The 27,161-nt window shown below is 43.5% G+C and overlaps 2 protein-coding genes across 4 annotated transcripts; both read left to right on the top strand.

The window, feature by feature from the left end:
• Positions 1–9,632: 9,632 nt before the first annotated feature.
• On the top strand, positions 9,633–12,474 carry LOC127186860 (granzyme E-like). 3 transcript variants are annotated; one of them, XM_051143163.1, is made up of 5 exons: positions 9,633–9,687; positions 10,675–10,824; positions 11,256–11,404; positions 11,611–11,871; positions 12,243–12,474. In XM_051143163.1, the coding sequence occupies exons 1-5, from the start codon at positions 9,633–9,635 to the stop codon at positions 12,381–12,383; spliced, it is 756 nt and encodes a 251-aa protein (XP_050999120.1). In that variant the 3' UTR covers positions 12,384–12,474. The 3 variants fall into 3 exon arrangements, with proteins under 3 accessions (XP_050999120.1, XP_050999121.1, XP_050999122.1); XM_051143164.1 differs by having other exon boundaries at positions 10,675–10,825; positions 11,269–11,404; XM_051143165.1 differs by lacking the exon at positions 11,611–11,871 and having other exon boundaries at positions 10,675–10,825; positions 11,269–11,404.
• A 9,254-nt stretch (positions 12,475–21,728) lies between these two features.
• On the top strand, positions 21,729–24,518 carry LOC127187191 (granzyme E-like). The gene is made up of 6 exons (XM_051143376.1): positions 21,729–21,778; positions 22,764–22,864; positions 22,912–22,975; positions 23,399–23,534; positions 23,741–24,001; positions 24,378–24,518. The coding sequence occupies exons 1-6, from the start codon at positions 21,729–21,731 to the stop codon at positions 24,516–24,518; spliced, it is 753 nt and encodes a 250-aa protein (XP_050999333.1).
• Positions 24,519–27,161: the final 2,643 nt, after the last annotated feature.

Raw genomic sequence — 27,161 nt, 5'->3', positions numbered from 1 at the left:
AACGGTTTGTCTATCTTGTTAATTTTCTCAAAGAACCAGCTCTTGGAGTTGTTGATTCTTTGGATTGTTCTCTTTATTTCTAATTTATTGATTTCAGCCATGAGTTTGATTATTTCTAGGCGTCTAATCCTCTTGGGTGTTTCTGCCTCTTTTTTTTTTAAAGCTTCCTGATGTGTTGTTAACTTGTTTATGTGGGATGTTTCCATTTTCTTTTTAAAGGCACTTAGTGCTATGAATTTTCCTCTTAGCACTGCTTTCAATGTGTCCCACAAATTTGGGCACGTTGTTCCATCATTTTCATTGAATTTCAGGAAGTCTTTTATTTCTTCCCTTATTTCTTCTGTGACCCCTGTGTCATTAAGTAGAAAGTTGTTTAGTTTCCACGTGTTAGTATGCTTTTTGTTATTTCTGTTGTTGTTGAAGTCCAGCCTTAGACCATGGTGATCTGATAAGATACAAGGTATTATTTAAATCTTCTTGTATCTGTTGACTTTTGCTTCGTGACCAACTATGTGATCAGTTTTTGAGAACGTTCCATGGGGTGCTGAGAAAAAGATATAATCCTTTGCGTTTGGGTGGAAAGTTCTGTAGATATTTGTTAGATCCATATGATTCATGACATTGGTTAATGAAGTTATTTCCCAGCTTAGTTTTTGATTCAAAGACTTATCCTTGAGTGAAAGTGGGGTGTTGAAGTCTCCCACTATTAATGTGTGGGTATTGATGAGTGGTTCAAGCTTTGTTAATAACTCTTTTACAAATGTGGGAGCCCTTGTATTCGGAGCATAGATGTTCAAAATCGTGATGTTTTCTTGATTGACTTTACCTTTGACGAGTACAAAGTTTCCATCCTCATCCCTTTTGATTAATTTTGGTTGAAACTCTATTTTATTAGATATTAGAATGGCTACCCCAGCTTGTTTCTTGTGACCATTTGCTTGGAATATTTTTCCCCAGCCTTTTACCTTGTGGTTGAGATGTGTTTCTTGAATGCAGAAGAATGTTGGGTCATGTTTATGTATCCACTCAGTTAGTCTGTGTCTCTTTATTGGAGAATTGAGACCATTGATGTTGAAAGATATTAATGACCAGTGATTGCTAAGTCCCTTCATTTTTGATATTTGTAATAGTCGAGATTTTGTGAGGTTGTGATTTTGCGATGGTATAGTTACTTATTTCCTATGTAGTTTTGGTTGTAGTTTGATCCATTGGGGTGGAGTTTTTTTTCTAGTAACTTCTGTAAAGCCGGATTTGTGGCTAGGTACTGTTTGACTTTGTTTTTGTCATGGAATATCTTGTCTTCTCCGTCAATGGTTATTGATAATTTTGCTGGATATAGTAGTCTTGCCTCGTATCTGTGTTCTCTTAGGGTTTGCAAGACCTCTGTCCAGGCCCTTCTGGCTTTCATGGTCTCTGCTGAGAAGTCAGGAGTAATTCTGATAGGTTTGCCTTCATATGTTACTTGGCCTCTTTCTCTTGACGCTTTTAATATTTTCTCTTTGTTCTGTATATTTTGTGTTGTTATTATTATGTGGCAGGAAGATTTTCTTTTCAGGTCTATTCTATTTGGTGTTCTGTATGCCTCTTGTATGCTCATATGCATCTTCTTCAAATTGGGGAAATTTTCTCCTATTATTCTATTAAAGATATTTTCTGGGCTGTGGAGTCGGTTGCCTTCTCTTTCTTCTATCCCTATTATTCTCAAGTTTCGTCTTTACATGGTGTCCTTGATTTTTTGAATGTCCTGTGTCAGGCACTTTTCAGATTTAGAATTTCCCTTGATGGGTGTTTCCAGTTCTGCAATTGTATCTTCAAGTCCCAATATTCGTTCCTCCATTTCTTGCAATCTGTTCATAAGGCCACCTCTGAGATGCTTGCTTTCTTTTCTGATGCTTCTCGATCACGTTTTTCTTCCGTGTGTTCCTTTATGATAGCTTCCATTTTTATCTTCAGGTCTTGGACTGTTTTAATGATTTCCTTCATCTGGTTATTTGTATTTTCTGAAATTCTTCAAATGCCTCTTCATATGACTCTTTTAAATTCTCAGCCCTCTTGTTTGCCTCCTCCTGCATTTGTTTACAGATTTTATTTGTTTCTTCCCTTATCATCTTACTTACTAAGGACTTGAGGTCATTTTCTTGTATATCAATTGTTGTTGGGTTCTCCAGGTTGTTTTCATTGGGATTGCTGGGATCTGGAGATGCGAACCTGTTTTGGTTTTTGTTAGCATTCTTTCGCTGTCCTCTTGTCATTTTGGTGACTCTGGTGTTGGGATGTGGTTTGTTGTGACCTTCCCTGTTTGAGAGTGGATAGTTGATGCCTGATTATAGATAGGGTGCCCTTGCCTGTGGGGGTCAGGGAGTATTTCCCTGGACCAGGCAGGTGATTCAGGTTCTACTCCTGGAGATTTTTCTCAACACCTTAGGCTCCAGGCTGAGTCATGCAAAGTAGGTTTCTGTTTGGGCCTTTTCACCTTACTGCTGTAATTCAGATCAGCAGTTTTGGGATCTAGAGTAAGGCCAGCACACAAGCTCTCTGGTTGTGTAGGTTGATCCCAGCTGCCTGTCATTACTGTTGCTTTGTAGCCAAGACCCCGGGTGGATCAGATCTTCTGGTCTGCAGCTGTCTTTTAGCTCTGCCTCTATATTCCGTAGGAGCGTCCAGCCTCTTCCATGAATTTGGGAGTTCTTGCTGGGTCTGCAGGATATGACCCAGCTAGGATCTGCCTGTTGGACATTACAGGATCAGTGCCTGGTGGGCCTGAGACAATATGGTTTCAGGCCACTGGCAGTATCCAAGGAGGCAGCAATTTCCATGACCCTGTAAGCTAGGATGCTCCCAGATTGCTTTAGATCAGCAGTTAGACCCTGCAAGCACGACCCGAAGTACCATGGGAGGTCCTGTTGCACCCGCAAGAATGGACCTAGCTAGGTTCTGTTGTTTGGGGAGTGCCAGGTCGGTGCCGGCAGCCCAGGATGCTCCCAGATCGCTTTAGGTCAGCAGTTAAACACCGCAAGCAAGACCCACATCTCCCGATAATGTGGGCGGTCCCAGTGGGCTGTGGGAGCAGTCCACGCCGGTTTCTAACTGCCCCTGTTTGTAGGGTTAATCCTTTGTGTCTGGGTTCAGATTGGGCACAGGATGCGGACTGCGAGCTACATGCCAGCTCTAGTTGTTTTTGGTGAGTCCCACCACCTCTGTTTCCACTCGGGCTACGCAGGTGACCTCTGCAGTTTGGCCTGGTGTAGATGGAGAGGTTCAATGGTAGTTTCACCCTATTTGCTGAGACTGCTCAGGTTGGGGGCTCCGGAAATCCCCTCCCCAAATGGTGAGTTTGGGTTTTATGTGGTGGCTGCAGCTTGATTGTGGATTCTGTTTCAGAGTTTGGGGAGTGCGTTGTCACCTCCAGGCTGTTGCTTGTTCCGGGGTTAGACCCACTGGCGGGCTGCTGAGTTTGGGGCCCCACTCACCTACAGTTCTCAAAATCCAGCAGTCTAGATCTGGGTAGGGGTTTAAAGTTTACCGCCTGTATTGTCCTTGGCTGGTGCCTTAGTTTGAGCGGGACCTCTGGGCCCAAATCTGCCTATCATAATGTTCTCCTTGTAGGTTTCTAGGACCCTCTGAATCCTTCTACTTTGCCATTCTCCCATGCTTCTCTCATCTAGAGTCCCAATAGGATGTCCTCCCCTCTGTCCCAGTTTCCTGATAAGTGAAGGCTTTTGTGGGACATGCCCCTTGGGCTAGTATGCAGATATAAGTGAGTATATACCATTTAAGTCTTTCTGCTTCTGGGTTAACTCACTCATTATGATAATTTATAGCTAAATCCATTTATCCACAAATTTCAGGAATTCCTTGTTTTTAAAAGCTGAGTAGTATAGCCAATGGTCAGAACAGTCTCCACACTTGAGTGGAGAGTGGGATATGACTTTCTCATGTACTCTGGTGCCCCACATTTGACCATGTCCCCTGGAGGGGGAGACCTGGTGGCACTCAGAGGAAGGACAGCAGGTTACTGAGAAGAGACTTGATACCCTATGAGCACATACAGGGGGAGGTTATCCCCCTCAGGAACAGTCATAGGGGAGGAGAATAAGGGGAAAATGGGAGGGAGGGAAGAATGGGAGGACACAAGGGATGGGATAACCATTGAGATGTAACAAGAATAAATTAATAATAAAAAATTTTAAAAAATCCAGCAGTCTGTGGCTCCATTCATGTCCCTGGTCTCCTCGGAGTAGATCAGCTATGGTGCATACTGGTCAATGCCATCTTAGAATCAGAATTTCCTTGTTTTTAATATCTGAATAATACTTCATTGACTAAAATTGCCACAGTTTCCCATTCCATTCTTTGGTTGAGGGACATTTAGGTTGTTTCCAGATACTGGCTAGCATGAATAAGGCTGCTATGAAAGTAGTTGAGCAAATGTAGCATGGTGGAGCATCTTCTGAGTATATGCCCAGGGAGTGGTATAGCTGGGTCTTTAGGCAGTACTATTCCCAGTTTTCTGAGAAAGTGCCAGATTGCTTTCCAAAGTGGTTGTACAAGATTGCACTCCCACCAGCAATGGAGGAGTGTTCCCCTTTCTCCACATCCTTGCCAGCATGTGCTGTCACTTGAGTTTTTGATCTAGGCCATTCTGACTGGTGTATGATGGGATCTCAGAGTTGTTTTGATTTACATTTCCCTCATTGAGCATTTCTTTAATTGATTCTCAGTCATTCTATATTCCTCTGTTGAGAATTCTCTGTTTAGCTCTGTACCACATTTTTAAATGTGTTGTTTGGTTTGTTGGTATTTAATTTGTTAAGGTGGACATATATATATATATATATTTGATATTAACCCTTTGTAGGATGTAGGGTTAGTGGATATCTAGTCCCAATCTGCAGGCTGTTAGTTTTGTTCTGTTTACAGTATCCTTTGCTTTACAGAAGCTTTTCAGTTTCATGAGGTCCCATTTATTAACTGCCTATCTTAGAGCCTGAGATGTTACTATTCTGTCTAGGAAGTTGTCTCCTGTGCCAATGAGTTCTAGGCTCTTCCCACTTTTTCTTCTAAGTGATTTAGTGTGTCTAGTTGTATAATGAGATCTTTTATCCACATGGACTTTAGGTTTGTTCATGGTGATAAATATGGATCTATTTTCATTTTTCTACATGTAGACATCCAATTTGATGAGTGCCATTTGTTGAAGACGCTATCTTTTTTCCATTGTATGATTTTGTTTCCTTTGTCAAAAACCAAGTTTTCATAGTATGATGTTTTTTTTTCTGGGTCTTTGGCTTTTCCTTTTTTTTTTTTTCCTTCAAATGCCCATTAGTGGAGTTTTACTTCCTTTGTATTTAATTTCTGAAATCCTTTGTCTATTTTGGATAATAGTCTGTGATGCCTAATTTTGCTTGTGTGCTTCAATGCATTTAGAAATAATGAAATAACTAAAACCTAAGTATCTGAGGGATTTACTTCATTAGTTTATTCGAGTTGGAAGATGAACACTAAATATGGGCCACACATTCTAGTATTATCCTAAAAAAGAAACATGGAAAAAGGATGAGTGTATTTTTTCCACTTGCTGTCACACTTTCTGGCTGTATATACACTGTTGTTGTTCCTTCCTTGGTATGGGAGCCAACTTCTTCAGGATTCCATGAGACCAGCAGCTCGCTAGGAATCCTCAGAAACTCTAGCATCAGATTGGGACAGCTGAGACTTCCAGTGCTGGGGTCTGAAACAATGGACCCTTGGCTTCCTGTCAGGAGACAGCCACTACTAGTTCCTTTACTGTACATTATCTTTATTTTCGTGAGGTCCCACTATTGACACTTGAGTCAGTTCCTTGGCTTTTAGTGTTCTATTATAAAACAGTGTTTTCCTTTCCCAGTATGTTGGAGGATTTCCCCTGTGTTGTCTGCTCAAGTTTATGTTTCCAGCTTTAAACTAAGGCTTTGGTCCACTTTGGAATTGTTTTTGTAGAAAGTTAAGGACAAGAACCTAATTTTGTTCCTCTCCAGGTGGATGTCCAGTTTGCCAGCACATTTGCTGAAATTTTATTCTGAAAGATTTTTCGGAGGGTGTCCCTTGTCAACAACTAAGTAGGCATTGCCTCACTTCTTGATGTCCAAAATCTCTGTTTTATTTATTGATCTTTCTGTGTATTTTTTACAACAGTACTAGGCTGTCTTATCACCATGGTTGTGTAGTATAATTTAGGGTGAGAGATTGTATCATTTCCAGCAGTGTTCTTATTCCTTGGGACTGTTTCGGTATTTGTGATCTTTTGTGGTCTCATGCGAACTCTTTTCATATTTTTCTATTCCTGTGATATATGACATGGGAATTTGGATATTCACTCCATTTATTTTATATATTAATTTTGGTAGTATAAATTTGATTCACAAGGATGGTTCTGCCTATGCAGGAACAGGAAGTATTTTTCTGTCATGTATCATCTCTTCTGACTTCCTCCTGTAATATCTTGGAACTTCAGAGAGAAGTAGACCCGATTATCTGCCTCACATTTTGAATATAGCCAATGTATAGCATAATGAAAACTGCACATATGAGTAATTATGATGAGAGGAAATGCTGCAACACAGCCAAAATAAAAAAATGAGGAAGAAGCACGGGTGATGGGCATGCTCCATGAAAAGCTTATTAAACTAATTACATTTTATTTCTATTTCCTTTTTAAACTATTGTTTCTTCTTGAATTTCTCAAATGCATCCAAATCCCATAAATCCCATTCCCTTATTATCTGACCTCAGCCCTTAAGAACCCCCACGCAGAAAGGAGAAAATGAAATGAGACAGAAATTGGAAAGAGATTTCAATATTTCCAGAAATATTGTCACTATCTTGTAATATTCAGAAGTCCATTTTTAGTCACCATAAATATGGTTCCTTCCAAGTTTTCAAATGGAATGCATAGAACTGCAATCTTTCAGTAATTAAATATATATTTTGATCATGGCCCTTCCTGAACTTTATGGGCTTTTATAGGTCCTTCTCAGAGATGGCTGCTCACACTTTACAGTCACACTGCAATCACACACAACTATTTTACAGCAGCAACATTTGTGAGCAACTACTCTTGAGAACTGAGGACACAGGACTGTAGAGTTGGCTCAGAAGAGTGAACAACAGGCTGTTCTTGCAGAGGATACAGGTTTACTTTTGAGCAGCCATCTTGAGTACCTTATCACCACTAGTAACTTCAGCCTCTCTGGCCTGCAAGAGCACTTCTACTCATGGGCACACACCAAATTCAGACACAGACACATGATCAAAAGTTAAAAGTCCTGTATCTATATGTCTTCTAGATAGGACAAGGAAACCACTCCCAGGAGATCTCAACAATATGACTGCTGAAACAAGACCTGAGCAATGACAACCAGCTGACCTTCCAAAGTGGATGGGGAAATAGGAAGTGGTCCCACCACCAGAAGATCAACTGAAATTATAAACTGCTGAGAGTGGGAGAATCAGCCTTTTCCAAGGATGAGCCACCATAGTGGTCATCCAGTCCCAAGGAGCCAGACCTAGAAAAGTATGTGCTCAAGCATATTAAAATAACCCTGTTGGTTAGGTTTACATTTTATTCCCTTATATGTGTATGAGAGAGAATTGCAATTAATAATAAGAGGCCAGCTGAGCATGGTGACTATGCCTTTTTTTGTGGGAGGCAGACGTAGTAGAGTCTCTGAGTTTGAGAGCAGCCTGGTCTACATAGTGAGTACAGGGCAGCCAAGGCTACACAGAGAAACAATGTCTCATGAAGGGTGGAGAAGAGGCCATAAAGCTGAAGGGGATGGAGAAACAAGGAAGGAGCAAGAGGGATAATAAGAGGATAACACAATTTGTTACTTTTTCCAATCTAAAATGTTATATACAGTAACAGTAAAATTAGAAGCAAAATATCTCTCAGCACCTTGAAAATTCAAAGTGATCAGAACTATGTACATCAAGTCATGGAGTGAAACATTCGTGTCTCAAACGCAATGTAGAACATCCACCCAGATTCATGTTGTCCTCATTTTTTAATAAAAACATACCAAAATAAATTTTATTAAATACAAGTGTATAATTTATTCATGAGATATCAGAGCTTGCTTGCTTGCTCCATGGTTTTCAATATGCTTCCCAACTGTGAACCCATATAATTGAGATTATTCTATTCTGTAAGCGTTTTATTGCATATCTGCCTGTGCATATATCATATCATTTATAAACACTTCCTTCTCAGAGAAATTACCAACCTTCATTATCACTTGTGTAAATAATGTGAAACCAAAAACACTTATCTCTTTAAAGAGGATCAGAGATGCAAAGAGGCCACATACCGGTACACGATATGATCATTCAATCCAATTAATATCAGCATTTTAGTTTATTTCAAACAAATCAAGCTTCCATTGGTACCAAAATACGAAAGGAGGAGATTAAAACATCCAGAAACATAACATAATGATGAGAAAACAGGATCCAGATAGCTCCATGGGTTGCCTGGACACACACACACACACACACACACACACACACACACACACACACACACACCAGTTCTCAGGGCAAGAGAAGCCTATCTCACCCACAGCTGACTTCACTCAGCCTCAGCATCCTCTGCTCTTAGTTCAGATTCCAGCTCACTATGTTCTAGTTCATCCTTCTCAGGGGCTGCATCCCATTTTCTCTCACTCCTGATCTAGATCATCAAACCACCATTCAAGATCGTAACACAGTCCTGTTTGTCTATGGAAAATGCTAGGCAGAGCTGTAAACAACAGCATTGCATCCTCAGAGGAAGCCAGTGAGATACATGGCAATAACAAATAAACATGTAGTTACACCTGTCATTTCTGATTCATTATAATACTTAACTATGTATGATGGTAACATGTGATCATTGAACATGGAAAACAGTTGCTTTGAGATTTCTCTGTGATTTCCTAGCAGTTTCTGGAGAGTCAGAGTGAGTCAAGATTCACTCATCAGACTATTCAAACAGATTCTTCCCCAGTATGATCTGTCCACTAGAAAGTTAGTGAGAAGATGATCTGCAGGAGTGCCTAGCCAGGTGTGGTGTGCTATCAATTCTCACTAAGTACTATCGAACTGTGTGAGTGTAATTGTAGAGCTATAACTGTCCTTAGGATTGACAGGTTGTTGGTATTACTTTAGAAGAAAGGAAGAGACAAAAAACAAGAGGGAGAGACTGAGACAGAGACAGAGAGAGGGAGACAGAGAGAGACAGAGAGAGGAAAGGAAGAAAAATTGATACAAAAGACATCTCACCAGAATGCAAAAGGGTATAGGAGTTAGGAAATGACACACTTTGGTTTCAGTGCAGTCACTGTGGACTTCCTGGGGTCTCAGGCCTCCTCAAGCACAGCCTCCACACCATCAACCTTCTTGGTCTTTATCCCAGCTTAGCTCATAGGATGTGGATGTGGTGACAGTGTCATTTTTACCCTAACCAGAAAACTTCCTTAAGTGATGTGACGCAGATCAGAAGCAGAGCTGCATAGGTTTAAAAGCCCGTGAGGCCACCGAGCACACACTTGCTTCATCCCCTTCCCAGGGCTGTGTCTACTCTGCCCTCCTCCAACCTGAGCAGCCTTTTTGGGAAGATGACACCAGTGCTGATTCTCTTGGCCTTTCTCCTGCATCTTGGAGTTCATGCAGGTGAGTGAACAGCCCTGTTGTAGTGCCTTCCATGACACTTCTGCTGTTCTTCTGCTCAGCAGGAGTCAGGAATTGTCCTGGCAGTGCATGTAGGAGCTTTCTGCCCCTCAAGTCCCTATGGAATCCAGACATGGAAATGAGACACTGGCTAGATCCCCAACAAGTGGGGGTGTTCTCAGAAAGCTTAGTAGGCTCTGGCTTCCCCCAGCTTTTCTTTATCATGCAGAGACTGGATCATTCTTAGAAAAAACATGTTGCAGAGAGTTCAATGATAGAAAATGTACATCACTAACTTCCTTGAGCCCAGGGAAAGAGAAGCTTTAATGACCAGCTGGTGGGTAAGGCCACCAGCACAAGAATATTACCATCATTGTTAATATCCATCCTCAGCCTGCTGAAGAAAGAGGCCCAGGGTGACAAGATGCCTGCACTGCACACTACAGGGACTGTGCTGTGTAGTTGTAGTTGGTCTCTCCATTTCTTTACACAGGTCCTCTGCTCCTTCTGTAATTTCCTGCACACTACTCAAAATGCTAGGCTCTGAATCTGAATCCCACCAGCACTGCATTACTAAGTCTCTGGCTAACTAGAAGCCACTCATTCATTCACAGAAACCATTTACTGAACCACAAATAGGAGAATGTTAGAAAATGCATCTCCATAGGCTAGGCGGGGGGGGGGGGGACTGGGAAATAAACTAAAAAAAAGTTCCAAAGGAGCTGCCTGGATCCACTCAGCCTCTGGCAGGATGGAGAGAAAGCTTATCCCTAATGTAATGTAAAGCCGGATTGGGGGCCAAGTGTGACACACTCCTTCCAGAGCAGTATCTGAGGCTTAAGATTCAGCAAAGATTTTTTTTTTTGTGCAAGGAATCCTGTCTGCAACAGTCTTGGGGACAGCAGATCTCACCCTCTATTGTGCCCTTCCCAATCTTCCCTCCTGACCTCTGCTGCTCCCAAACACCCATATCCTTGCCTTTTCTTTCAGAGGAGATCATTGGGGGCCATGAGGTCAAGCCCCACTCCCGCCCCTACATGGCATTTGTTAAGTCTGTGGAAGAAGACGGGAAGAGCAGTCGCTGTGGAGGCTTCCTGGTGCAAGACAGCTTCGTGCTGACAGCTGCTCACTGCAGGGGAAGGTGAGGAGAAGCACCCTGCCTTGTCCCAGTTCTCTGAGACCCCCACACAGGCGCTTCTTTCCTTTACTGTGGATGCTTCCCTGAGAGCTCACTAGAAGGCAGGGCTAAGAAAATGGAAGTCTAATTATAGGAATATTTGAGGTCACAGGGTGAAATATCAGAGCCAGCAGCACACTTGGGTTGATCAACTGCACTGGCCTAAAACAGCAGTGGTTGAGGTGACAGTACACATTAAGAATCAATGAAAATTATGGAGTGTTACCTAGAAGCAAGAGGGAGCTTTCAGGAGTCTCATGACACTGAGAAGAAGGGAACAGCAGGTCCCATACTGAGCAACCTCTGGGTCCTGAAGTCCCCTCAGCTAGAGCCCTATCCTGCCTATCCTGCCTGGGTGCATCCTCTCTGACTGCACATCTCTCATGTCCACTCTGCTCTCTGCATAGTTCAATGACAGTCACGCTGGGGGCCCACAACATCATGGCACAGGAGCAGACCCAGCAGATTATCCCTGTGGCAAAAGCCATTCCCCACCCTGACTATAATTCTGAGAGCAAGATCAATGACATCATGCTGTTAAAGGTGAGACCTGTGCAGATTCCACCCACTTTCCTCAACTCACCCCTTACCCCCCACCCCGCCCCAGCTGCCTGTGTTCTTCCTGGTGCCGTTCTTCCCCTCTCCTCCAGCTCTCATCCTGCTTCTTCCCTCCCTTCCATCCTGGCTTTTGTGTGACCCAAGACAGCAGGATCCTGGATGATTTGGTCTCTCCTGTCTCTTCCCATCAGCTGGAAAGAAAGGCCAAGAAGACTAAAGCTGTGAAGCTCCTCAAGTTGACCAGGGCCAATGCCCGTTTGAGGCCAGGGAAGAAGTGCCATGTGGCTGGCTGGGGGATGACGTCCTTCGATGCTACTAAAGGATCTGACGTCCTACAAGAGGCTGAACTGAGCATTCAGGTGGACCAGCAATGTGAGAAACGTTTCCCTCACTATTCCAAGACAACAGAGATATGTGCTGGAGACCCCAAAAAAGAACAGCTTGCTTTCCAGGTAAGATTCAAGCGTGTAACAGAGAAAACACAGGGTGAGCGGATCCTGTAAGAGGCCTGCCTGTGAGAATGGCCAGAGCCTCAAGCCTCAGCTCAGAGGGGGACAGCCCAATAGTGCACCTGTTAGTCCCTTGTGTGGGGCTACCAAGAGTGAGGGTTGATAAACATCAGTTATCCCCAAGCTGCATTAATTATGCGAGAGCATACCTGAGCACTTCAGGGAAAGCCTTGGACTGAGTTCGAATGAGAGGGTAGGCCTCCCTGGAGCTCTGGTATTGAGGCAAGTTGGAAAGCCTGTCCTGGCATTGATAGTTATCATTACCAGGAGGTGAGAGGGTGAGCAGGCTTAGATCTTCCATTCTCTTCCCACAGGGCGACACTGGGGGACCACTCGTGTGTGACAACAGAGCCCATGGACTTTATGTTCCTCAGGGGAATGAAGCCCTTCCAAATATCTTTACTAAAATCTCCTTCTTCCTGCCTTGGATAAAGAAAAACATGAAGCTCCCCTAGCAGGTATTAAAGCACCTGTGATGACCACCTTTTCTGACCACAGGCAAGAAGTTTGGGCAGCAATTGATTGTTCATAATAAATAATCCCCTGAGCACATGTGACTGAGGTTCTTTATTGATCGAGCCACTTTATCGTTTGTCCACCTCACTGGTCCAGGCAGCCATGTCCCTGTCAGTTCTGGGCTCCGCTTCCTCCCCTTCCCCGCCCATCCCCTCACTGGAACTTCAGGCTGCATAGTTCACACACAGTTATCACCCTACATGGTGGGTGTAGAAGGTTGTTTCTTTGTTGTTATTTTTGACATAGGCTCTCAGTGTATAGCTCTGAGTTGCTTGGAATGTACTATGGAAACCACACTAGACTTAACCCCACAGAGACCTTCCCTTCTTTGTTTTCCCAGTGCTGGAATTAAAGGTGTTTGTCACAACATCCCATCATAATCATATTTTAATTCTCAACTCCCTGAGGTTGGCTTTGTCACAACACAGTCATCAAGAGGCTACAGCACCGCTGAGGTGTTTTGCAGTCAGTCACTCACATTCATACTTAGCCCTCCAGAAAGGACTCTTCCGGGATGCAGGAAATATCTACCATCTCTAAGCCACCTTCATCAAGCCAACAACATTTGTCAGTGTTGAACAAACATTGGATGGAGGGAGATTTATCCCTGGGAATTCAGAAGGTGCCACGCTTTCAGTCTCCAGGTCCTCCTGGTCTCTAGCAGGGCAGGCTACTCTCACCAACTGAACTGTCTGCAGTCTAGAAGGCTGAGACACCCCTCTGATGGCACCTGGCTCACCTCTGTTCTGTTTCCCAGGCCATAACTAAACTTCTGTACCACTTCCGGCCGCCAATACTTTCCAATAGACGACCTCCAGCCCCATCTTCCCCAGGCTTGGTTAATCGAACCTTTCACTCCTCTACCTATAAGTTCCAAGCACTGTTGACTCTTCTCTACTTCATATTCCAGCTAGAACTGGGCTGCCAGTCACCTGATGCTCACCCCTTTCACTGAGGCAAGTCGGGCTGAGACCTGGGCCAATCCAAGTCTTCCCTGGGGAAAGAGGCTCTGCCATGCCCTCCAGTTTCTCAACATCCCTGGCTCAACCTAGAAACTCGGCCTCCCCCTGCTGGCCACATGGTGACATAGCAGTGTGTGATCCTGAGGGATCCCAAGGGATGCTAGGTTGTACCTTTTTACACCATCAACCAACACTTGTAGCTCTCTGGCTTTGTATCAGGTGTTCAGTAGACTCCTTCTTCACCTTCCTCCTCTAATTTAACTAGACAGGTCAATGTGACACAAATGGACCTATGTTTGGAATTCACAAAAAGGCATGTTGTAAAACAAGATTAAATTCTGTATGTTCTAAGTGTACCATGTACATGGTCTTCAGAATGCACTGTGTGAAGTTGGAAGAGAGTTATAAATCCTCCATCCCTGTGGGTTCAATTGTGCCCTGTGTGGAGCCCTCATGGAAGGAGGTGGGGAGGAGAAAGGCAAGCAGAGAGGCTCTAACTTGCCTGATGTTCAAACCAATGACCATGGCACTCCAGCTGACGGACAAGACAGTTCATGGTGACCCATGGGACCCTGTTTAAGCCCCTCACACAGCAACACTGATGAGTTATACTTTCTTTCCTTCTCTCATACATTACACCCTGAGAACCACTTTCCTCTCTCCACAACTCGCCATGCCCCCACACCTCCCTCAGATCCACTCCTTACCTTTTCCTTTCAGGCTTCCTAGGATTATCAACCGAACACAGATTAACCAGTTAACATGAGATTAGACACAAACCTTCATATCAAGACTGGAGGAGTCTCCTAGTATGAGAAAATGGGTCCCAGTGTAGGCAAAAGAGTCAGAGATTATACCAGTTCCCACTGTTATGAGTCTCACATGAACACCAAGCTAACAGCCATAACATTACGCAGAGCTGAGACACACACATGGTCCCTAACTGTCACTTCAGTCTCCCTGAGCCCATATGAACCCTTTAGTTGATTTAGTGGGCCGTGTTCTCCAAGGATCCTTGCATCCTTTGTCTCCTAAAAGTTTTCCTCGCCCTTTTCATAGAGGCGCTCCCCCCAACCAAGTTCAGGCTAACGTTTCGCAGTGAGTCTCTGAAACTGCTCCCATCAGTTCTTGGATGATGCTTGTAGGACAACTGCGATAGGCTCCCATATATGGGTTTAACAGACTGTCATTAGGAATCATTTCATTGATTTCTCTTTTTATGTCTAGTTATGTTTGGCTCAATCCTTGGTCTCAGGGCTACCCGGCCTCTGTTTCCTGACCATCCAGGCAGTGTCAGGCATGGGATTCTGTTTTATGAAAATAAATTTACCAGGCTTCTGCTTGTGGTGTTATCTTAAAGTTAAATCAGTCACTGGTGGCTTCTCCACAATTTCTGTTCCACCTTTACCCTGGCACATCTTGTAGACAGAAAAATTGTAGGTCAAAGGTTTTGTGGCTGGCTTGGTGTCCCAGTCAGACCCCTGGACGTCTTGTCTGGTTACAGATGGCCAGGCATTGGGGTCTTTGCAAAGGTCACCCTCATAGTATCCAGGGAGTTTCTAGTGCAATAGCTTTCCACATTATCCTTCAAGTGCTCCAACCATTTGACTTCCCAGGGCACTCTCCCTGCATTGCCCCCTCCCTAACCTGATTCTTCCTCTTTACATCCCCACCCACCTCCAGCCCATGTGCAAAATCTATTCTATTTCCTCTTCCCATGGAGGTCCATGATCCCTTCCTTGAGCCTCCTTGTCACATATGCTCTCCGGGCTGTGGCTTGTACCATGATGATCCACCTATAAGTGAGTAGGACATGTGTGTCTTTCTAGGTCTGGGTTTTCATGGGATGAGTTTTCTCTACTTCTATCCATTTGCCTGCATGATGCCACTTATTAACAGCCGAGTAACACACCTGTGTATAAATGTACCACATCTTTTTAACAGTCTTTTTCTGTAGTGGGAAATCTAGGTTTTTCTCCCATTTTTGAACTATTACAAAGCTACTATTTACATAGTTGAGCAAGTTTTCTTTGGAAAGATGGTGCATCCTTTGGGTTTACTCACAGGAGTCATTTAGTTGGGCCTTGAATTATATTGATTCCTAATATTCCATGAAAGCAATATATTAATTTTCATATTGATTGTACAAATTTACACTTCCACCAGCAATGAAAGAGTGTTCCCCTTTCTCCATATCTTTGCCAGCATGTGCTGTCACTTGAGTTTTTGATCGAAGCCATTCTGACTGTGTGCGATGGAATCTCAGAGTCGTCTTGATTTACAATTCCCTTATTGAGTATTTCTTTAATTGCTTCTCAGCCATTCTATATTCCTCTGTTTTGAATTTTCTGTTTAGCTCTGTAGTCCATTTTTAATTGTGTTATTTGTTTTGTTGGTATTTAATTTCTTGAGTTCTTTATATAATTTGAATATTAGCTCTTTGTTGGATGTAGGGTTGGTGAAGATCTTTTCCCAATCTGTAGGCTGTCAGTTTGTTCTGTTAACAGTATCTATCCTTTGCTTTACAGAAGCTTTTCAGTTTCCAGAGGTCCCATTTATTACTTGTTGATCTTAGAGCATGAGCTACTGGTGTCTGTCCAGGAAGTTGTCTTCTGTGCCAATGAGTTCTAGGCTCTTCTCACTTTTTCTTCTAACTGATTTACTATGTCTGGTTTTATATTGAGATCTTTTATCCACTTGGACTTTCTGTTTAAGCAGGGTGATAAATACGGATCTATTTGCATTTCTACATGTAGACATCCATTTTGACCAGCACCATTTGTTGAAGATGCTATCTTTTTTCCATTGTGTGGTTTTGTCTTTTTGTCAAAAATCAAGTGTCCATAGGTGTGTGGGTTTTTTCCTGGGTCTTTAATTTGATTCCATTGATCAAACAGCCAATTTATATGCCAGTACCATGCCATTTTCATTACTGCTGCTCTATAATATAGTTTGAGATCAGAGATGGAGATTCCTCCAGAAGATCTTCTATTGTACAGGAGTGTTTGGGCTATTCTGGTTTTTTTTTTTTTAATTTATTCTTGTTACATCTCAATGTTTAACCCATCCCTTGTATCCTCCCATTCCTCCCCCCCCCCCCATTTTCCCATTATTCCCCTCCCCTATGACTGTTCCTGAGGGAGATTACCTCCCCCTGTATATTCTCATAGGGTATCAAGTCTCTTCTTGGCTACCAGCTGTCCTTCCTCTGAGTGCCACCAGGTCTCCCCCTCCAGGGGACATGGTCAAATGTGAGGCACCATAGTACGTGAGAAAGTCGTATCACACTCTCCACTCAACTGTGGAGAATATTCTGACCATTGGCTAGATCTGGGAAGGGGTTTAAAGTTTACCTCCTGTATTGTCCTTGGCTGGTGCCTTAGTTTGAGTGGGACCCCTGGGCCCAAATCTGCCTATCATATTGTTCTACTTGTAGATTTCTAGGACCCTCTGTATCCTTTTATTTTGCTATTCTCCCATGCGTCTCTCATTTAGAGTCCCAATAGGATGCCCTCCCCTCTGTCCCAGTTTCCTGGTAAGTGAAGGCTTTCGTGGGACATGTCCCTTGGGCTAGTATGCAGATATAAGTGAGTATATACCATTTGATTCTTTCTGCTTCTGGGTTAACTCACTCATTATGATCATTTCTAGCTCAATCCATTTATCCACAAATTTACACTATTCTGGGTTTTTTGTTTTTCCATATGGAGTTGAGAATTGATCTTTCAGTGTCTGTGAAAATTGTGTAGGTATAGGTAATGTGTAGGATAGGGAATGCATTGAATCTGTAGGTTGCTCTTGGTAGCATTGCTAATTTTACTATGTTGATTCTCCCGATCCATGAACATGGGAGATCTTTTCATTTTCTGATATCTTCTTCAATTTCTTTCTTTAGGGACTTGAAGTTTTTTCATACAAGTCTTTCACTTGCTTGTTTAGAGTTACACCAAGATCCTTTATATTATTTGCGGCCATGTGAAGAGTGTAGTTTCCCTAATTTTTTTCTCAGCCAGTTTGTTATGTGCATACAGTAGGGCTACTGATTATTTAAAATTAATCTTGTATCCAGCCTCTTTGCTGAAGGTGTTTTTAAGCTTAGGAGCTCTCTAGTGGAGTTTTGAGGGTCCCTTATATATACTATCATATTATCTGCAAAAAGCGATACCTTGATTTCTTTCTTTCCAATGTGGATCCCCTTGATATCTTGTTGTTGTTTTGATGCTCCTTTATTGAAAATTCTCTGCTTAGATATTACCTCAATTTTAATATTATTTCTTTGTTTATGTCTAGTTTCTTACATTCTTTGCATAGTAGCCCTCTGTCATATGTGAAGTGTAAGGGAGGTCAGCTTCAGAAGAACGGTACAGGATGTACCCACACAACAAATCTTCAACAAAAGGAGATTTATTAATGCAGAGGGGGCATGCACAGGGTGCTGCAAAGTCAAGATCAGCAACAAATGCAAACGAGAAAGAAAAACAAAAGAAGAGAATCCAGAGAAGCAAGAGAGAAGAGGTATTTATGCAGGAATGGGTCTTTAAGGAGGGAAGGGGAGTCTGTGCTGGAGTGAGTTGGCAAATTCTTTTTGGAAATCTTAGCTAAATAATGAATTTTGATTACTGGACCTTGCTGTTTAGTCTCAGGAATGACTCAGTGGCCAAACAAGAGAATAGAACTTGTGTGAGGCTATCGTGAAGAATGTACTCTAACTTTTTAGTGAAGGAACTATGTAAAAGTCAAAACCTTTGGGTGCCATGTTTACCATGATAAAACTTGTGTTTGCCAAGCTTGGGGCTGCTAGAGATGGTCATGGTATTGATGAAACTCTTTTTTTTTTTTCATTCTGCAGAGTTTCCTTTGCCTTAAAGATGCTTCTAAGTTTCCTGAGGTCCCAGTTTTTAATTGTTGATCTTGGTGCCTGAAGTATCCATGTTCTGCTCAGGAAGTCATCTCCTTTGCCAATGTGTTCAAGATTGTGTCCCACCCTATCCTATCAGCTCCAGTGTATCTGGAGGCATGCTGAGGTCTTTGATCCACTTGTACTTGAGTTTTGGCGATAGTTATGGACCTATTTGCATTCTTCTACATGGAGACTTCCAGTTAAGTAAGCATCATTTGTTGAAGATGTTTTCTTTTTCTATCTATCTATCTATCTATCTATCTATCTATCTATCTATCTATCTTTATCTATCTATCTATCTATCTATCTATCTATCTATCTATCTATCAAAACCAGGTGTCCACAGGTGTGTGGATTTACATCTGGGTCTTTCATTCAATTTCATAGATCAACATGTCTATTTTTATGACAATACAAGGCAGTACTTATTACCAATGCTCACCAGTAATAGAAATGAGGGTGGATATTCAACACTTCTAAAAAATAGTTATTGAATATTTCTTCTTTCGTTCATACTTTTCCTTTAAAAAAAAACCACCAGATTGTTCCATTCCAATGCCCATTTATGGACTGGCAGTTTTACTTTCTTGGTATTTAATTTCTGAAATTCTTTGTCTATTTTGGACAATAGTCTATGATGACTAATTTTGCTTTTCTACTTGACTGTATTCAGAAATTACTAAAACCTAAGTATCTGGGAACACCAGTGAAGGATTTTCTTCATTTGGTTATTTGAGGTGGAAGGTAAGCACTATGTCTGGGCCACACCTTCTAGCACCAGCCTACATAAAAGGACATGGAAAAGGGGTTTAATTTTTTTCATATGCCCTCACACTTTCTGGCTGTATATACCCTGTTGTTGTTCCTTCCTTGGTATGAGAACCCACTTCTTCAGGATTCTGTAACAGATGGGACCAGCCGCTCTCTAGGAATCATCAGGTTGAGCAGCAGATTGGGACATCTGAGACATCTAGTCCTGGGGACTGAATCACTGGACCCTTGGCTTCCTGTCAGGAGAGAGTTATTATTCTTTCTTTTGCTGCACAGAATTTTATTTTCATGAGGTCTCAGCTGTAGAGTCAGTTCCTCTGCCTTTAGTGTTCTGTTTAAAAAAATCTTACTTCTCCCAATATTTTGAAGGATTTTCGCTGTGTTTTCTTCTTAAGCTTATGTTTCCAGCTTTAAGCTGAGGCTGTTGATCTGTTTTGAAATGGTTTTTGTAGGATGTTAAGGACAAAAATCTAATTTTGTTCCTCTCCATGTGGATATTCAAGTTTGTCAGCATATTTGTTGGACATTTATTTTCAAATGTTGTTTTGGTTGTTGTTTTTGTTTTGTTTTGTTTCGTTTTTTGATCCTTGTCAACAATTAAGTGGGCATTGCACTGTCTCTTGATGCCCAAAACCTCTGTTCTATTCATTGGTCTTCTTATCTATTTTTGTACCAGTTGCAGGAAGCCTTACCACTACGGTCATGCAGTGTAATTTAGGATGAAATATTGTTACATTTCCAGCAGTGTTCTGATTCCTTAAGACTGCTGTGGTATTTGTGGAAGTTGTGGTTCCTTTTGTTATTTTTCTAAGCCTGTAACATATGACATGGGAGAAGCAGAAAGACTCACATGGTATATACTCACTTATAATTGGGCACTAGCCCAAAAGGAATGTCCCATGAAAGTCTTCACTTACCAGGAGATTGGGATAGATGTGAGCACATCCTACGGGGACTCTAGGTAAGAGAAATATAGGAGATGGAGAAATAGAAGGGCCCAGAGGGTCCTAGAAACCTACAAGAAGAACATCATAACAGGAGGATTGAGGCCCAGGGGCGTCTGCTCAGACTATTGCACTAACCAAGGACAATACAAGTAGCAAAAAGAGAATCTCCACTCTGATCTACCCAATGGGCAGGACATTCTCCACAGTTATGTGGAGAACGAGGACTGACTCTGACATGAACTCTGGTGCACCATATTTCACCACCTTCCCTTGGTGAGGAGGTCTGATGGCTCTCAAAGAAAGAATAAGTAGGCTACCAAGATGAGACTTGATAGTCCATGACCATATAGTGGAGGAATAGTTCTCCCTTGATCTTAGGCCTCAGGGAGGGGAAGAGGGTGATGCAGGAAGGAGGGAAAAACAGGAGGATACAAGTGATGGGATAAAAATTGAGGTGTATGAAAGCCTCCATTAATCACAAAATATGAAAGGAGGCAATTAAAATACCCAGAAACATAAAGTAGTGATGAGAAAAGGAAATCTAGATAGCTCCATGGGTTACCTGGACACACACCCAAACACACGCTCACGCACAAGCACCAACACCTGTCCTCAGGGCAAGGCTACCCTGTCTCACCCACAGCTGACCTCACAAACTCACAGTATCTTCTGCTCTAAGCTCAGGTTCTCAGCTCCTTCCAGTCAAGTTCATCCTTCTCAGGGGCTGCATCCCTGTCTCTCTCACTCCTGACCTAGATCATTAAACCATCATTCAAGATCTTAAAAAGGTCCTGTTTGTCTATAGAAAATGCTACACAGAGCTGTAAACCACAGCACTGCATCTTCAGAGGGAAGCCAATGAGATACATAGCAATACCGAATAAACATGTAGTTTCACCTGTCATTTCTGATTCATTATAATACTTAACTATGTATGGCAGTAGCATGTGATCAAAGGACACATGGAAACAGTTGCTTTGAGATTTCTCTGTGACTTCCTAGCAGCTGCAGGAGAGTCAGAGTGAGTGGAGATTCACTTACCAGACTATTCAAACAGATTTTTCCACAGTATGATCAGTCATCTTGAAGGTTAGTGAGATGATGTGTGGCAGGACTGCCTAACCACATGTGGAGCACTATCCAGTCTCACTGAGAACTGTCAAACTGTGCGGGTTTATGTGTAGCGCTATAATTGTTGTTAGGATAAACAGATTGTTGATAGTAACTTAAAAGGAACACACACACACACACACACACACACACACACACACACACACACACACATATAGAGAGAGAGACAGAGAGACAGAGACACAGAGAAAGAAGGAGAGAGGAATGGAAGAAAAATCCAATTGACACCAAAAGACATCTCACCAGAATACAAAGGGGTATAAGAGTTAGAAAATGACACTTTAGTCTCAGGGCAGTCACTGTGAACTTCCTGGGGTCTCAGGCCACCATCCACAGCCTCTACACCATCTAATTTCTTAGTTTTCATCCCAGCTTAGCTCATAAGATGTGAATGTGGTGACAGGGTCATTTTACCTGAACCAGAAAACTTCCTTACATGATGTGACACAGATCAGAAGCAGAGCTGCATAGGTTTAACAGCCCGTGAGGCCACTGAGCACACACCTGCTTCATCCCCCTCCCAGGGCTGTGTCTACTCTGCCCTCCTCCAACCTGAGCAGCCTTCCTGGGAAGATGGCACCAGTGCTGATTCTCCTGGCTTTTCTCCTGCCCCTTGGAGCTCATGCAGGTGAGTGAACACCCCTGTTGGAGAGGTGCCACCACATGACACTTCTGTTGTCTTTCTGCCCAGCAAGAGTCAGGAATGGTCCATGCATTGCACCCAGGATCTTCCTGAACCTCAGGTCCCTACCAAATACAGACTTGGAAATGAGACACTGGATAAATCCTCAACAAGATGTGAGGACGGGAGTTGTTCTCAGAAAGCTTAGTAGGCTCTGGATTCTCCCAGCTTTTCCTTATCATATAGAGATGGGATCATCCTTAGAAAAAACATGTTGCAGAGAGTTCAATGATAGAAAATGTACATCATTAACTTCCTGATCTCAGGGAAAAAGAAGCTTTAATGACCAGCATGCAATGGGTAAGGCCACCAGCACAAGAATATTACCATCATTGTTAACATCCATCCTCAGCCTGTTGAAGAAAGAGGCCCAGGGTGACAAGATGCATGCACTGTACACTGCAATAGCTCTGCTGTGTAGCTGTAGTTAGTTTCTACACTGCTGTTTGCATGTCCTTTGCTCTTTCATTAATTTCCTCCAAATCCCAGGCTCTGAAACCTACCAGCACAGCATCACTAGCCCTCTGGCTAACTAAAAGTCACTAACTCATGCACAAAAGCAGTTACTGAACAAAGAAAAGGAGAATTTTAGAAAATTCACCTCCATAGGCTTAGGGGAAAAGCTGAGAAAATGATACTCACTGACAAAAAACTTTCAAAGGAGCTGCCCCGGTTTCAATCAGCCTCTGGCAGGATGGAGAGAAAGCTTTACCCATGTAATGTAAAGCAGGATTGGGGAACAAGTGCTACCCTCTCTTTCTGAGAACATCTGTGGCTTAAAATTCAGCAAAGGTTTTTCTATGCGCAAGGAGTCCTGTCTGCAACAGTCTTGGGCACAGCAGATCCCACCCTCTATCTCACCCTTCACAATCTTCCCTCCTGACCTCATCTGCTACTCTCAGACACCCCATATCCTTGCCTTTTCTTTCTGAGGAGATCATCAAAGGCCATAAGATCAAGCATCACTCCCTCCCCTACATGGCATTTGTTAGGTTTCTGAAAGAAGATGGGAATAGGAGTCGCTGTGTATATTTTCCCACAATGCACATGTGCTGCATACTGTCAGGCACTGTAGGCACTTCCTTGTGCATTACAACTATGTGCTAACAGCTGCTCACTGCAGGGGAAGTGAGGAGAAGCTGCTTGCCCACACAGGAGATTCTGTCCTTTACTGTGGATGCTTCCTTGAAAGCTCATGGAAAGCAGGGTTGTGTAAAAGGAAGTCTGGTAAAAGGAATATTTGAGGTCACAGGGTGAAGTATCAGAAACATCAACACACTTGGGTTGATCAACTTCACTGGATAAAGTAAAGTAGTGGTTGAGGTTGAAAGCTCAGGTTGAGAATCAATGGAATCATTGGGATATTGCCTAGAAGTAAGAGGGAGCCTCCAGGCATCTCATGATGCTGAGAAGAAGGGAGCAGTAGGTTTGACACTGAGGCATTCCTGTGCCCTCAAATCCCCTCCCTGCCTAGCCTGTGTACTCCCTGTGTCCTGAAGAGTGCCATCCTGCCTAACCCTGCCTGGGCTTAATCCTCCTGTCCACTCTGCTCTCTGCACAGCTCAATAACAGTCACGCTGGGGGCCCACAACCTCAAGGCACAGGAGCAGACCCAGCAGATCTTCCCTGTGGCAAAAGCCATTCCCCACCTTAACTATAATTCTAAGGACAAGATCAATGACATCATGCTGTTAAAGGTGAGACCTGTGCACAGTCCACCCACTTTCCTCAACTCACCCCTCACCCCCCACCCCACCCCTGCTGCCTGTGTTCTTCCTGGTGCAGTTCTTCCCCTCTCCTCCTGCTCTCATCCTGCTTCTTCCCTCCCTTCCATCCTGGCTTTTGTGTGACCCGGGGCAGCAGGATCATGGCTGATCTGATCTCTCGTGTCTCTTACCATGAGCTGGAGGGAAAGGCCAAGAGGACTAAAGCTGTGAAGCTCCTCAAGTTGACCAGGGCCAAGGCCCGGGTGAAGCCAGGGAAGAAGTGCCATGTGGCTGGCTGGGGGGTGACATCCTTCAATTCTACTAAAGCATCTGATCTCCTACAAGAGGCTGAACTGAGCATTCAGGTGGACTATCAATGCCAGAAACACTTCCCTCACTATTCAGAGACAATACAGATATGTGTTGGAGACCTCCGAAAAATACAACTGGCTTTCAAGGTGAGGTTCAAGCATTTAACAGACAAAATATAGGGAGAGAAGAGCCTGAAAGATGCTGACTGTGAGAATCACCAGAGCCTTGAGCCTCAGCACAGAGAAGGCACAATAGTGCACCTGTTAGTCCCTTGCTTGGGGCTACCAACAATGTGAGGTGGGAAATATCAGTCATCCTAAATCTATGTGAATTATCCCTGTTGACTTCAGGGAAAGCCCTGGACTGTGCTCTAAGAAAAAAATCAGGCCTCCCTGGAGCATTGGCACTGAGGGAAATTGGAAAGCCTGTCATGGTCCTGATCTGACAGTTAGCCTTGCCAGGAAGAGGGAGGGAGAGAAAATAGAGGGTACTAGGCTTAGGTCTTCCATTCTCTGCCTGTAGGGTGACTCTGGGGGGCTCCTTGTGTGTGACAACAGAGCTTATGGAGTTTGTGCTCATGCTAAGAAGGAAACCGCTGTAGACATCATCACTAAAATTTCCCCCTTCCTGCCATGGATAAGCAGAAACTTGAAGCTCCCCTAGCAGGTATTAAACCACCTGTGATGACCAGCTTTTCTGGCCACAGACAAAAACCACATGGAGTTGGCAGCAAAGGCTGAAAACTGATAATACATAAACCCCTGGGTGCGTATAACGGAAGTTTGTCATTGTTTGAGCCATTTTCTGGTTTGTTCACCTCGCTGGTCCAGACAGCCATCTCCTGTCAGTTCTGAGCTCTGCTTCCTCCTCCTTCCCCAGCCCCTCCCTTCATTGGAACTTCAGGCTATAAACTTTCCACACAGTTAACATCCCATTGGTGGGCAATAAGGGGTTGTTTCTTTGTTTTTAGTTTTGATATAGGCTCATACTTTATAGCTCTAACGTGCTTGGAAATTGCTATGGAAAGCACCATGAACTTAAACCCACAGAGACCTTCCCTTCTTTGCTTTCCCGGTGCTGGAATTGAAGGTGTTTGCCACAGCATCCGATCATAATCGTATTTTAATTCTGAACTCCCCAAGGTTGGCTTTCTCACAACACAGTCATCAGGAGGCTACAGCACTGTGGGGGTGTCCTACACTCAGTCACTCATATTCATACTTAGTCCTACACAAATGAATCTTCCTGGATGTAGGAAATTCCTACCATCATCAAGCCAACAACATATGTCAGTGTTGAACAAGGCATTGGGGTGAAGGGAGATTTGTCTCTGGAAATTCAGAAGTTGTGGGCCATGCCACCCTTTCAGTCTCCTATTCCAGGACTTCCTGGTCTCTAGCAGGCCAGGCTACTCTCACCACTTGAACTGTCTGTAGTCGAGAAGGCTGAGACATCCCTCTGATGGCACCAGGCTCACCTCTGTCCCATTTCCCAGCCCAGAAGAGAGATCACTCAACTTCTGTGCCCCTTCTGGCCTGCCAGTGTTTTCCAATAGACTACCTCCAGCCCCACACCCCCCAGGCCTGTTTAATACAGCCATTCACTCCTCTACCTATAAGTTCCAAGCACTGTTGACTCTCCTCTACTTCATATTCTAGCTAGAATTGGGCTGCCAGTCACCTGATGCTCACCCTTTTCACCTAGGTCAGTCAGGCTGATATCTGTACCAAGCCAAGTCTTCCCTGGAGAAAGAGGCTCTGCCATGCTCTCAGGTCTCTCAACATCCCTGGCTCAGCCTGGAAACTCGGCCTCCCCCTGCTGGCCACATGGTGTTATGGCAGTTTGTGATCCTGAAGGATCCAATGGATGCTAGGCTACAAGTCTCTTTTCACATCATCAACCAACATTTTTAGGTCTCTCTGGCTTTACATGAGGCATTCAGTAGATCCTCCTTCACCTTTGTCCTTTAGTTTCACTAGACAGGTCAACGTGCAACAAATGGACCTATGCTTGGAATTCACAAAAAGGCATGTCGTAAAGCAAGATTAAATTCTGTATGTTCTAAGTGTACCATGTACATGGTCTTCAGAATGCACTGTGTGAAGTTGGACGAGAGTTATAAATCCTCCATCCCTGTGGGTTCAATTGTGCCCTGTGTGGAGCCCTCATGGAAGGAGGTGGGGAGGAGAAAGGCAAGCAGAGAGGCTTAGCTTGCCTGATGTTCAAACCAATGACCGTGCCACTCCAGCTGACCTACAAGACAGTTCATGGTGACCCATGGGACCCTGTTTAAGCCCCTCACACAGCAACACTGATGAGTTATACTTTCTTTCCTTCTCTCATACATTACACCCTGAAAACCGTTTACCTCCCTCCAGAACTCGCCATGCCCCCCACACCTCCCTCAGATCCACTCCTCTCCATTTCCTTTCAGAACAATGCAGGCTTCCTAGGATTATCAACTGAACAGAGAACAACCAGTTAACACGAGAATAGGCACAAACTTTCATATCAAGAGTGGAGGAGAATACCAGTTGAGAAAAAAAGGTCCCAGAGTAGGCAAAAGAGTCAGAGACCACCCCAGCTTCCAGTGTTAGCAGTCCCACAAGAACACCAAGCTAACAACCATAACATTATGCAGAGGACACAGCTGAGACCCATACATGGTCCCTGATTGTCACTTCAGTCTCTCTGAGCCCATATGAATCCTGCTTGTTTGATATACTGGGCTTTGTTCTTCTAAGGTCCTTGCATTCTTTGTCTCCTAAAATCTTTCCTCACACTTTTCATAGATAATCCCCCTCCCAAGTTCAGCCTAGTGTTTGGCTGTGAGTTTCTGAAACTGCTCCCATCAGTTCCTGGATGATGCTTTCTGAACATGACTGCAGTAGGCACCCATATATGAGTTTAGCAGGCTGTCATTAGGAATCATTTCATTGATTTCTCTTTTTATGGCCAATTGTGTTTTGTTCTATCCTTGGTCTCAGGACTACTCAGCCTCTATTTCCTGATCATCCAGGAGTGTCAGGCATGGGCTTCTGTTTTATGAAAATAAGTTTACCAGGCTTCCACTTGTAGTATGACCTTAAAGTCGAATCATTCATTGGTGGCTTCTCCACAATTTCTGCTCCACCATTACCCCAGCCATCACATAGACAGGAAAATTGTAGGTCAAAGGTTTTGTGGCTGGCTTGGTGTCCCAGTCGCACCCCTGGAAGTCTTGTCTGGTTACAGATGGCCAGTAAAGGCTCCATGTGCCCCTGTCCTTGGAGTCTTTGCAAAGGTCACCCTCATGGTATTCGGGGA

The sequence above is a fragment of the Acomys russatus genome, chromosome 3 (genome assembly GCF_903995435.1).
Source record: "Acomys russatus chromosome 3, mAcoRus1.1, whole genome shotgun sequence".
In the NCBI taxonomy this organism is placed as follows: Eukaryota; Metazoa; Chordata; class Mammalia; order Rodentia; family Muridae; genus Acomys; species Acomys russatus.
This window is presented reverse-complemented; position numbering and strand designations above follow the sequence as displayed.

Coding starts and splice junctions, on each gene's coding strand:
- LOC127186860 (XM_051143163.1), top strand. CDS start 9,633: ATGACACCAGTGCTGATTCTCTTGGCCTTTCTCCTGCATCTTGGAGTT. Junction 9,688..10,674: donor GCATCTTGGAGTTCATGCAG/GTGAGTGAACAG, acceptor CTTTTCTTTCAG/AGGAGATCATTGGGGGCCAT. Junction 11,872..12,242: donor AAGAACAGCTTGCTTTCCAG/GTAAGATTCAAG, acceptor CTCTTCCCACAG/GGCGACACTGGGGGACCACT.
- LOC127187191 (XM_051143376.1), top strand. CDS start 21,729: ATGGCACCAGTGCTGATTCTCCTGGCTTTTCTCCTGCCCCTTGGAGCT. Junction 22,976..23,398: donor TGCAGGGGAAGTGAGGAGAA/GCTGCTTGCCCA, acceptor CTCTCTGCACAG/CTCAATAACAGTCACGCTGG. Junction 24,002..24,377: donor AAATACAACTGGCTTTCAAG/GTGAGGTTCAAG, acceptor CTCTGCCTGTAG/GGTGACTCTGGGGGGCTCCT.